Below are 13371 nucleotides of genomic sequence, written 5' to 3' on the forward strand. Positions count from 1 at the left end.
CATCATGAAATGCTGCTTCTGCATTATTTCACAGCCCTGCTCTGGCTGACTCACTGCATTACTTGTACCAGCGTTCCAAGGTCCTTCGCTCTAGACAGCATTTACATTTCGGACACAGAAGTCAAGATTCCCAGAGATTCAGGAGTGCAAACTGCAGGCTGGCCCACGCTTCCAGCAAGTGAATCCGACCTACTTCTACTCCTTCCACCTCTCCCCCCCCCCCCCCCCCAACACCACTGTTTCTCTGACTCGCTCCTGCCCTTCTTTACTCATTAGGGGAAGTGATTGCAGATTGCCATGAATAATTCATGTGACTCCAGAACAAGCTACGTGATTCCTTCCGTCGAAAAAAAAAAACCAAAACCCAAACCAGCTTTGCTTGACTCTCCATCACCGAGCAGGCTTCTCAGTGCTGAAGAATTCTCAGCATGAATGGGCACTTCTTGGATCTTACTGCTAAAGGTTAGACTTTTCTGGTTTGAAAGAAAAAAAAAATTCACACTGTACATTTTTTTTTTTCTGATCGGCAGAAATTGAACTTATCCCAGTTTGCTTCAAAGGCTTTAAGCCAAGATGTTACCCTGCCAGGTGTCAAGAATTGTGATCCACCTTCTTCTGCCAGCCCTCTCCCCTATTTCACATCTTAGACCACCTGCTAAGAAAGATTTCTCCTTCTGCTGGCATCTCCCGCTCCCCCTCCCTAGGAGAAAATATATAATCACAGAGTAATTCTGGGTACAGGCTGTACAGGAAGTCAGAATCACGATTTTACCCTGTTTGGAGAAGATCAGCAAGATCAACTTTCACCTAAAAATAGCAAATTATACTTTACATTCTTATTTGTTTAAAACAATATTACTGTACAAAAAAAAGAGGCTGCTTGGGGAATGCTGTTAGCAGCTCAGTTACAAGCTGAAGTCTGTTGGTTGGTGATCCCCACTCATGGAATATAATATATCATATTTACAGATTTCCCAGTTAGTTTCTTGTGCTAGTTTGGAAAGACAATTGCCTGGGAGTGTTTTCTGCCAAGAAACTAGAAAATCTCAGACATTTTCCACGATGGAGCAATAATTTTCTTTATCCTTTTTTTTTTTTTCCCTTCCTTGGAATTTTCTTCTTTTTATGTGTTCATTGTATAAAGTTACAAGGTTTTGTGGGGGACAGGGAGGTTGTCCTCCAGTCAGAGTACATGTTTTGAGAAAACAGATTTCCATCCATTCTCTTCCTCCCCCGTTACTTTTTACGTCTTTATGTACATTCAATAATGAGAGGAGCAAGAGGCGGAGAGGCCACGAGGAGCGGAGTGGAGCATCGTAGCCACTGCCTGGAGGTGGATGAAGGAGGAGCATCTTCGCCTTGGAGCCCTGGACCCAGAACTGGCAGAGAAAAGAAGCGGAATGGAGCGGGAGAACGGCAGGAAGGGGAGACCTATGGACGCGGGAATGGTGGTCAGAAAGCGTTCCAAGCAGGGAGACTTCAGACACTTGACTGCTTTTCCATTCTACATTATATTCTCTGAGGAAAGAGAGCAAGAGAATAGTGTTAGAGTTATGCATCCCGCCAGGAAGACAGAGAAAAGCTAGCATTTTATTTCTAGAAGACATACAGAGAAATAGAAACGCACCCCCTCCTCCCCCAACAGTAGGTAAGGGGAGCATTAACGCTTTAGATATTTCCCAGTAAATTAGGTCTCTAATAAGGGATAGTGGTGATCCTGGAAGCTTTTTTTTTTGTGGTTCTAAAGCAAGGTCAACCTAACCTTGTCCCTTTTGCTATGTCAGACCAATCTTCTGTGTGTCAGTGTAGCACCCAATATGCCCCAAGGGCACTAAGGACTCATTTCCCTAACATGCTTGGTAGAAAATGCTGCACGGATGCCAGTGCAACACTGTGAGTGTTCAATTGACAATACCATAAAGCTTCCTCTTCCCTGATCACACCTAGTACATGCTACATACGCATATACCGCATCCATTGTACACAAGATACGTCTCATGCTTCTTCATTGTGGATATCCTAAAACCAGACTTATGTGTGGCCCTCCAGGACCAGAACAGCCTAGCCCTGTCCAATATGCACAAAATCAAAAAAGCTGTGGTGGCAGCAATGCGAGTAAGCGCCTGCAACTGGCACTCATCGCTTCTGCCTTTCTGCCACCTAGGCTGGTTCTCTCCTCTCTCACCCTGGCCCTGACCCAGGGGGTCTCCCAGTCACTTCACACAAGGCAGACAACAACAGACAGTCCAACTGCTGCCACTTTTCCTCTTTCCATAGCAAAATGGCAGCACTCTGTCCCTAACTTCTTCAGGATAAATTCAGGACCTCGAGATGCAGTTTTCCTCCCTCTTTCTTCTGTCAACCTTCTTGATACAAAACACTTTTGTATGTGGTAGCACAGGTTTTTTATTTTTTTTTAATAATATTTTGTGCTTCCCTTTAATCGGATGTTTTCTCAAAGCCCAGCTAGGCTTATCATCACCTTTCAACTTGACAAGGTAGGAGTCTGTTTTCAAACTGACTGGGAGTGCTAAACTCAACACAAATTATCCCTCCCTGGACACAAGGAAAAAGTGTTTGGTTCAGTACTAGGGGTGCTCAAGCACCCACTGCACCCATAGAGCTAGCCCCTTTGCTTGATTACTTTTGATAGGAAAGATCTTGGGGAGGTTTTTAAAAAATACTGCATATAAAAGGGAGCAAAGGAGAGAGAAGAAAATGTACCATCTGAAAACTTAAAAGAAAGAAAGCAAAAAGTAAGACAGCAGATGAGATTTCCAGGTTGTACATCTGACAGTTCCCACTCTGGGCCATGAGGTGTCACTCTCGCTCCACTATTTGTGACCTGTCCACTAATGTTAGGACACAGAAAAATCAGAAGCTCAGATCTTATAAGTTTCTATAGTTTTTAATATCAGATCACAGAACAAAATCAGCACTGACGGACTCTAATACACACAGGACTTACCGCAGTGCCAACAAAATCTGAAAATATAAAACAAAAACACAGTTAAAAATATTTCCTAGGGGAGCAGAGAAGTCATCTTACACCAAAGAGGCTGTTACTAATTATTTATACTGAGTGAGTATCACTGATAATATTTAAATGTACTGGATTAAACAGGTATTTCTTACATAGACAACATATAAATATATACACACACACATGCACACATAAAATAGGTCGGACAAATGGAGAATTCTGATTAGTTGATATTGATATGTCATGCTGTAGCCTATTCTATGATTGTTATGGTCAGAAATGTTAAAAAAAAAAAAAAAATGTGGAAAAATAAAAAAGACAAGATAACACAATAATAAAATATAATAGTGAAAAAATTTGCCCATAGTCCAGTTTTGAAAGCTTGAGAGTGCAGCTTTGGCCTTCCATTAGAAGGCCTGTTCCCTTCATTGCTGCACGAACAGGCCCTGCTGGAAGAGTAAGCTGCTGGGCTTGCTACATGCAGTGCCCTATTGCCCATCAATTGTAATTTTGGAGCGTCTCACTCTTGGACAGTGATGCTACCAGAATGTGACAGCAGGGAGAAGCTTAACAAGATTAAAACACAGGATTTTAAACCCTTGTGCATTGGGATAATAAAAACGCCCGACCTCCCTCTTTATAGCACCAATACAAGGTAAACTCTTCAAAATATCCACATGCCTGTTTTGTAACTCTATTGTCTTCCCTGTTCGGCTTATTCCTAAATTTCTTTTCAGGCCTAAAATATTTGATTCTATGTTTACATTTTGTTCTTTTGCTCTGGCCACACTGCTTGATTTTAATCATCACTTTCCCCAAGTTATACTTACATGCAAACGTGTGATGTCTGCATGGGCTTTTGATGAGGATCAGCACATTAGCAGCCTAATCCACTCCACAGCACAATGGTGAGAGGGGTTAGGGAGGCAAATAGGAAGTATTCCTACAAACTTTAAAACCCTGGTATCTACTCAGGAATTCAGTGAAAAGTAAACAAAATCATCTTGGACCCCTTTTTTTGTTCTACCAGCCAATATAATAATCTAAATTGTTATTTTTGTTAAAATTACTTCTTAAACTTTGACTATATCAACAAAAAAAAAAAAGTTTGCAGAGCTTCAATACTCGTCCCAATATGACAGCTTGTGAAAAATATTCTTTCAGTGTACATAAGACCTAAGTAAGCAGCACAGGAGCTCCCTAAGAAACTTCTTGGCACTATGCTCCCCAAGTTTCTTATTGTTTTGGCAGCAGTGATGTTGATGTTAGAGTCTGTTCCAAAATTTGTACTGCTCCTCTTTGGCTGGTTTCTTGTAGCTATGGTGTTGCAAATATGTCATTCGGATGACATGTAGGTTACATTTAAGTGGGGATTTTTGGTTTTAAGCAAGAGGATTAACCCCAAAGCTGTCGAGTTACCCAGTGCCAGGAAGGAGACTTTTAAAAATCCAGTCCTGGGTTTGAACTTATATCCCAATGCATTGTGGTATTTATTTGTAGTCCCTGACTCTCCCCATTGAAATCAGTGCTGCAGGTAATAGAATGCATCATAATGGGGTTGTCAGAAATCTAGGACTGGCCTGAAATCTCCCTCTGGGAACTGGGTATAAATTGGTAGTGTCTTGCATTGATGTGGTTGGTGCAGTTAGTGTAGCTGGGTTCAAAAAAGGTTTGGATAAGTTCTTGGAGGAGAAGTCCATTAATGACTATTAATCAATTTTACTTAGGGAATAGCCACTGCTATTAATTGCATCAGTAGAATGGGATCTTCTTAGTATTTGGGTAATTGCCAGGTTCTTGTGGCTTGGTTTTGGCCTCTGTTGGAAACAGGATTCTGGGCTTGATGGACCCTTGGTCTGACCCAGCATGGTAATTTCATATGTTCTTATTGATCAGAGCATTATTGTGTCCCCATGAGGTTAGTGGGCAGGGCGTTAACCTGTATCAACCCCCACCACCACCACCACTGTTGTACAGGGTCCTAATCTTAACCGTAAGGCCAATAAGTAACTGTCCACAGTTCATGTCACCAACCTCAAATTGTCTTCGTCAAAAAGAGGTCGAGACTGAGGTAGGGATATACATTTATTTTATTTATTTTCTATACTGCACATCATGGAGTCTAAGAGGATGGGCAGTCCTTTCTGGTGCATTCTGTGGCCCTAACGCTCCTCTCTTTTTCTCAGTGCCTTTTAAATCTTGCTTGGAGGCCATTTAAACAGGTCTGATTTCCAAGGTAATCAAATATGCTAATTAGCTTGATCCTTATACCAAATATATTCAGGTACATCTCAGGGTTTTTTTTCTTTACAGATATCCTGAATGCCAGATCTGTTTGGAGATGGTGAGAACCACTCGCCTAAGTGTGCATGCAGTGGAGATACTGGTTGGGGCACTGGGTTACGCAGACATGCTTACACATAAGGAGTATGAAGGTTCACCCCACAACTACTGGAGGCATGCAAATGGTTGGTGTATTCATAGTCTGTTTTACCTTATTTAGAAAAATGCTACCACATTCAGGCAAATTTCAATTTTAAAAAATTATACTTTATATAAACACCTAACTGTCCTCCACAATTTTCCCTGTTTTATATCTCTCCAGAGAGTGGATGCTTTTTCATTGTAATAAAATAAGAAAAGGTCAATTCTGTTCAATCCGCCTGCTCTCCTGATCCTTCCAGTGATATTTCAGTTGGTATCATCTGAAGTTTTTATGTAGAAAACTGTGGGGCCCAATTTACTAAGCATTTTTACCAAAATGGGAGAAAAAGGAAAATTGGTTCTTACCTGCTAATTTTCGTTCCAGCAGTACCACGGATCAGCCCAGACTGCTGTGATATGCCTCCCTTTCAGCAGATGGGGACAGAAAAAAATTTAAAGGGTACCCCTGTAAGTAAGTATGGGGTGCCACCTGGAGCCCCCTTCAGTATAATCAGTATCAAAGCAGAATAATAGAACTGGTAACAGGAATCCAAAATTTAAATGGCTAAACCAATGTAAGAAATCAACTCTACACAACAATAATTGGAGCACCTACGAAATCTTCAGCTCGCTATATAACTGGACAATAAAAGAGGATGAAAAAAAACTGTTGAGCGGATCCAGAACTGGGCTGGCATCTGGGCTGATCCGTGGTACTAGAGGAACGAAAATTAGCAGGTAAGAACCAAAATTTTCCTTTCCCTGTACGTACCAGATCAGCCCAGACTGCTGGGATGTACCCAAGCTGCCTTAAATGGGGTGGGACCTGGAAAGCCCCGCTCGAAGCACCCCGCTGCCAAAACTCTCGGAAGCTGGAGCCCCAACATCCAAGCGGTAATGCAGAGCAAAAGTATGCAAAGATTTCCAAATTGCCGCCCTACAGATTTCCTGGAGTGAAATCAACTGACTTTCTGCCCATGACACAGCCTGAGAATGAAGCGAATGAGCTTCATTCTCATGTCTGTCTGGAACAGCTGTTCCAGACAGACATGACTGTCTGGAACAGTCGTGACATAGGTACGCTGAAACAGTCTGGAACAGCCGTGACATAGGTACGCTGAAACAATAGCCTCTTTCAACCACCAAGCAATAGTAGTTTTGGAAGCTGTATGTCCTTTCTTGGGGCTGCTCCACAAGACAAAGAGATGATCCGACAGGCGAAAGTTGTTAGTGACCTCCAAGTAACGTAGCAGCGTCCGCCTGACATCCAAACGCTTCAGTTCCCGTGCATGCAGAGAACTTTGATCCAAATTTGGAAAAGCAACTCAACGGACTGGTTCACGTGAAAAGCCGATACAACCTTTGGAAGAAAAGATGATACTGTTCTCAGAGAAATGCCAGAATCGGAGAACCAAAGATAAGGTTCGTGAGAAGACAGAGCCTGAATCTCCGAAACTCTCCGAGCCAAGCAGATTGCCACCAAAAACACCATTTTGAGCGTAAGATCCTTCAGAGTAATGCACCGGAGTGGTTCAAACGGAGGTGCACACAATGTCCAAAGGACCAAATTTAAACTCCAGGATGGACAAACAGCCAGACGTGGTGGATTCGAGTGCTTAACACCTCGAAGGAAACGTATCACTCTGCATGAGCTGCTATAGAAGCTCCATCCACTTTTCCACGCAAACAGCTTATCGCCGCCACTTGAACCTGCAGCGAACTGAAAGCTAGCCCTTCGCCAAACCCTCCTGCAAGAAGGCTAGAATGTGGGATATTGAGGCCCGCCTAGGGGAAACATTCGATGCACTACACCAAGAGTCAAAAACTTTCCAGACTTGAACATACGTAAGAGAGGTGGATGTTTTGTGAGCCCGCAAAAGAGTGGAAATCACAGAATCTGGATACCCTTTCTTTCCCAACTGCCGCCTCTCATAAGCCAAGCCGCTAGACAAAAGCGATCCACCTGATCGAAAAATACTGGACCCTGCTGCAGGAGATTTGGTAGGTGACCCAAACAGAGCGGGCCATCCACTGCTAGGTTGCGAAGATCTGCGAACCATGGCCTCCGTGGCCACGGAAGGACAAGGGCATCCACTCCTTCTGCCCCGTGCTCCCTTCTGCGACTGAAGAAGAGTGGTGCCTTGGCATTCCCCCTTGTTGCCAGCAAATCCAAATGGGGAAGCCCCCACTGATGAGTGATCAACTGGAACGCCTCATCGGACAGTTTCCACTCTCCAGGATCCAATCTTTGACGGCTCAGAAAATCCGCTTGAACGTTGTCGACCCCGGCTATATGAGAAGCCGCTATCCTGAGAAGATGAACCTCCGCCCAGGCCATGAGCTCGTCCGCTTCTGAAGCCACAGGACTGCTTTTTGTTCCTCCTTGCCGGTTGATGTATGCCACTATCGTTGCATTGTTGGAGAGAATTCTCACCGATCAACGATGAACCAGAGGCAGGAACTTCTGTAACGCCAACGAACCACCCTCGTCTCCAGACTGTTGATGGACCATTGCGCCTCCTGCTGCGTCCATTGGCCTTGCGCCACCTGAGATCCGCAAACTGCCCCCCAACTGGAAAGGCTGGCATCCATCGTCACAATGACCCACTGAGGGACTTCCAGATCCACTTCCCGAGACAAGTGTTCAGGGATCAACCACCAAGCTAGACTGGACCTGGCTGGCTCCTGGAGCGGTAAGGGAACCTGAAACTCCTCCCATTTGGGATCCCACCAAGAGAACAAAGCCCTCTGCACCAGCCTCATGTGGGCGAAGGCCCATGGGACCAATTCCAGAGTAGATGCCATAGAGCCAAGCATTTGCAAGTAGTTCCTCGCCTTGGGAAGTGGTAAAGACAATAGCCGCTGAACCTGAGACATGAGCTCGTCTATCCTTTCCTGCATAAGAAAGATTTTCCTGAGCCACGTATTGAACCTCGCCCCCAAAAAATCCAGGACCTGAGCAGGGGGACAACTGGCTCTTGACTGAATTGATTCTCCATCCCAGGGATTGAAGAGTCTGCATCACCTTGGCAACCGCCACCACGCATAGCTCCTCCGACTTCGCTCCGATGAGCCAATCGTCCAAGTAGGGATGGACTAGGATCCTCTCTCATTGGAGAGCTGCCGCCACCTTGGTAAAGGTGCGCAGGGCAGTAGCGAGACCGAAGAGAAGGGCGTGAAATTGGTAATGCTTGCCAAGGATCATGAACCGAAGATACCGCTGATGATCCTCCTGAATTGCAATGTGCAAGTACGCTTCCGTTTAATCGAGCGACGCCAGAAATTCCCCGCTTCTGACTGAGGCGATTACAGAACGCAGCGTCTCCATATGAAACAGAGGCATGCGTAGAGCTCTGTTGACCTTCTTTAGATCCAAAATTGAATATCTGTCGGTCCGAACTTCATCTGAAGGAACCGGGATCACTGCTCCTAGGTCCAGCAACTGACGAAGAATCAGAGACACCTGATGCCTTTTTTCCAGGGACCCACAGGGGGAAACGAGGAATAGATCGCGCAAGGGACGAGCAAACTATAAGGCGTAGCAGTGTTCTATAATGCTTAGAACCCAGTGGTCTGACGTGATTTTGACCCACTCCTCGTAAAAGAGAGACAGCCGTCCTCTGACTATCAGAACAGGGGAGTGGGTCAGCACTATCTCATTGGGATGATTTGGCTCCTGTCGCACCCGGGGTACCGCCGTTGCGGACAGGCCTATGGCCGTGAAAGGAATGGGACCAAGTCTGAGATCTCCCGGACATCTGCCTTTGGCTAAAAGGCGCTGGCCTAGACTGTTGAAAACGGCGCTGGCCTCAAAAATGCGAACAAGAGGAACCAAAACCCCTGGACGCTTTCTGCCTATCCTCCGGGAGCTTGGACTTAATAAGCTGCTCCAAATCATCTCCAAAAAGGAATTTCCCCCTAAACGGAAACGCTCCCAGCTGCGATTTGGAGGAAACATCAGCCGACTAATTACGAAGCCATAAAAGCCTGCGAGCCGACACCACCGAAGCCATCGTGCGTGAAGACGAACGCAGAAGATCGTACAGAGCATCCGCTCCATACACCACTGCCGCTTCCAGATGATCTGCCTGTTCCGTCTTCTCCAGGGAAAGCTCTCGGACACTCAGGAGCTGTTGTACCCACCTGAGACTCGCCCGCTGCATCAAACTGCTGCAAACAGCTGCTCGAACCCCAAGAGCCGACACCTCGAAGATTCATTTAAGGAGAACCTCAAGCTTACGCTCCTGGGGATCCTTAGGGGCAGCTGCCCCCACCACCGGAATAGTCGTACGCTTCGTGACTGCGGATACTGCCGCATCAACCTTTGGAACTTTAAGGAGATCGAGAGAGTCCTCCGGCAGCGGATATAATTTGTCCATAGCGAGGCCCACCCGAAGGCTAGCTTCCGGAGTATCCCACTCCCAAAACATAAGCTGAAGCAGCATAGGATGAAACGGAAAAGTCCTAGCCGGGGGACGAAGACCAGACAGCACCAGATCCACCGTGCTCTGATCCTGAAGCGTTTCCCCGGCTGGTATACCCAATTCCGCAAGGACATGCGGGATCATGGGTTCCAATTCATCTCTTCTAAAGAGCCTAAGGACTCGAGGATCATCCCCTTCCACCTGTGCTACACGCTCGGACTCCTCATCCACGTCCGCCTGAAGTGGATCCCCCAGCGCATCTGTCCCCTGGCTCCCGGAACCGGCTCCTTCCCGGACCACCCGAATTCAGGACACCTCCAGAGGATCCAGCCTAGAAGTCTTTGCAGGAAGAGAGGGCTCAGCCCCAGGATGATCTGTAGGAGGATCCGGATCCCCCATAGGCATAAGGCTAGCCACATATGCCTTATGCATCAGCAATATGAAATCAGGTGAAAATGAAGGCTGGCCCTTTAAATTTTCCTGGGGGGGGGGGGGGGCCCAAAGGAGTCCTGGAGAGACCCAGGACATACATCATGTGGAAAAAGTTGGGGAGGTAAATCCCCTCCCCCTACCAAGCTATCAGCATCGGCATCCACAGCCCCAAAATGGCCGCCGTTTCCTCGATCCATGGGAGCATGGCAGGTCGAGCACTAAGAGGCATGAACTGGTTGCCCGCACCACGGGACCAATCAGCCTGTTTCCCCCTTGCCCCCGTCGGAGGCCGATGGACCCTCGCCCCCAGGGAGACACTGAGAGCAGAGGTTGTCCCTGGAGAGCTGGGTCGCTACTCCCCGCAGGCAGAGCACACTGAAGCGCGTGACATTGCCATGCACCGAGGGAGAGGAAGGTGCTGAAATAAAGAATTGGAGCCCAGGAGGCCAAGAAACAGTGCCGCAGAAAAGCAGCTGTTTTGTTTTTTTTTTCCAATCCGACACGCGATGCGCAGGCCTCAAAAGACCCCAACCCCGACCCGCGGTAATCTCTGGGCCAGGGGGGAGGGACCGGCCCACCAGTAAATCCCCCCCCAGTCACTCACCGGCTGTTCCTGCTCCTGAATCGCGGGAGCTAGAGGAGCTCCCCGGCCGGCCTGCCACCGAGAAGAAAGAGAAAGTCTCCTCGGGAGGCCCTGCTGTTATTTTCCTTGTCAGTTTTTTTTCGTCAAACCTTTTTTTTTTTTTTTTTTTAAAGAAAACTTTGTTTTAACCAACAAATAAGGATTCCTGACCCAGACCAAATTTTTTTTTTTTTTAAGTCAATTAACCAGGACCGCAAGTTCTGCCACCTTCATCTGCTGGAGACAGAGAAATACTGAAGGGGGCTGCAGGTGGCACACCGTACTTACAGGGGTGCCCTTCAAGTTTTTCTTTGTCTCCATCTGCTGGAAGGGAGACCTAATCCAGCAGTCTGGGTTGATCCGGGTTAGTACAGGGAACCTTTAGTAAATAAGCTCCCAAGTTAGAAACCCTGAGCTCTGAGATCACTAAGGAACTGATCAGGGTGAGGATGAGAAGGCTCCTAACAAAAGAGGCTGCAGCAATAGCCTAGTGCTTACAGCAGGAGTGGAAAACATGAGGAGGGATCTAGTGAAGCTCGAGGAATGGTCTACAGACTGACAGTTAAGATTTAATGCTAAAAAATGCAGAGTAATGCACTTAGGATGCAAAAATCCAAAGGAAGAGGTATTGTACTGGAGGTGAAATTCTTCTAAGCACAAAAGAAGAGCAGGATCTTGGTGTGATTGTATCTGATGATCTAAAGTTGGCTAAACAGGTGGAAAAAGCAATAGCAAAGTCAGATGCTTGAGTGTATAAGGAGAGAAATGATCTGCAAAAAAAGGGAGGTGATATTGCCCCTGTATAAGTCCCTGGTGAGCCATCACTTGGAATACTGTGTACAATTCTGGAGACCGCACCTTCAAAAGGATATGAACAGGATGGAGTCGGTCCTGAGGGTGACTATTTAAAATGGTCAGTGGTCTTCGGTCTAAAGCTTATGGGGATAGACTTGATCTAAACATGTACACCCTAGAGGAAAGGGGAGATAGAGGAGATATGATAGAGACATTAAAATATTTCAAAAGTTTCCATGCACAGGAAATGAGCCTCTTTCAATGGAAAGGAGGCTCTAGAACAAGGGGTCATGGGATGAAGGTGAAAGAGGGTAGAATTGAGAGTAATCTTAGGAAATATTTCTTCACAGAGAGGTAGTGAATGCATGGAACAGCCTCCCAGTGGAGGTGGTGGAGACCAAAATGGTATCTGAATTCAAGAAAGCATGGGATAAATTCAGGATGGGATTTGTATAGGTTACATAAATTGGTTGGATGGGCAGACTAGAATAGACATATGGTCTTTTTCTGCCATCATGTTTTTATGCTTCTATGATCCGAAAAGGAATGGAGAATAAAACTGAAAATATTATTGTCTCTGTATCGAGCCATGGTGTGAGTGCACCTTGAATATTGTGTACATTTCTGGTCACCTCATTTCAAGAAAGACATAGCATTGGGGGGCAATAAAAGTGATAAAGGGGATGGAACGTCTCTCCTATGATGAGAGGCGATGCAGGCTGGGGCTCTTTAGCTAGGAAAAGAGATGGTTGAGAGAGGACATGATAGAAGTTTATAAAATCATGAGTGTGGTGGAACGGGTAAATAAAGGATGGTTATTTACACTTTCAAATAATATTAAAACAAGGGGACACGCCATGAAACTAAGAACCAATAGTTTCAAAACAGATCATAGAAAGTACTTATCAAATCATCGCAGAGGTGACTACCATAGCGGGATATGAGAGGTGTGGACAAGTTTCTAGAGGAAAAGTCTATAACACATTATTAGTGAAGTAGACTAAAGGAAAGCTAAGTTAAGATAAATTAGATCTACTTTATGGGATCAACCAGTTATTTGCGACCTGGATTGGCTGCTATTGGAGACAGGATGCCGGGCTCGATGGACCTTGGTCTGACCCCAGCATGGCAATTCTTATGTTCTTATATTTTGTTCTTATGCTCCTTGTGACCTTGGCAAGTCACTTCACTCTCCATTACCTCAAGTACAAATTTAGGGGCTGATGCAATAAAAAATGCGCCAAAAGCGGGCGCTGAGTGTTGAGCACCCTTTCCTAATGCGCGTGCCCAGGCACCTCTCCTGGGAGCGCCATGCAATATTTAAATTAGGGGTTGCGCTGCCAAGGAAGCACTAGGGTCGATTGCGCGGCCCAGCACCTTCTAGGCAGCAGGCGCACAGGAGAGGTCGGCTGGCTGCGGGATAAGAAAATGGATGCTGAATTTATCGGCGTCTGTTTTCCTAACTGGCGCACAGCCATAGGTTCAGAAAACGGACGCTGGTTAATCGAGTTTCCATTTCCCTAACCTGACCGCCGGCACTTTTTTTTTTGTTTTAATGTTTAATGTTTTTTTAAAAATCTTTTAAACTTTTCATTCCTCTGACTTAATATCGCCATGATATTAAGCTGGAGGATGTAAAGAAAAGCAGTATTTTCTGCTTTTCTGAACAACTTTTTGGGGTGCTCAGAAAT

General features: G+C 45.8%; 1 protein-coding gene across 1 annotated transcript in view; it reads right to left on the minus strand.

Annotated features, from left to right (window-relative positions):
* Positions 1 to 255: 255 nt before the first annotated feature.
* The window catches only part of LHFPL4 (LHFPL tetraspan subfamily member 4), a 148295-nt gene continuing 135179 nt past the window's right edge, over positions 256 to 13371 (minus strand). The window contains exons 3-4 of the mRNA XM_029601122.1: positions 2969 to 2985; positions 256 to 1518 (exon numbers count right to left, since the gene is read on the minus strand). Coding sequence (XP_029456982.1) covers positions 1510 to 1518; positions 2969 to 2985 — 26 coding nt within the window. The 3' untranslated portion in view covers positions 256 to 1509. The remainder of the gene's footprint in view (positions 1519 to 2968; positions 2986 to 13371) is intronic.

Source organism: Rhinatrema bivittatum, chromosome 4 (genome assembly GCF_901001135.1).
Source record: "Rhinatrema bivittatum chromosome 4, aRhiBiv1.1, whole genome shotgun sequence".
Taxonomy (NCBI): Eukaryota; Metazoa; Chordata; class Amphibia; order Gymnophiona; family Rhinatrematidae; genus Rhinatrema; species Rhinatrema bivittatum.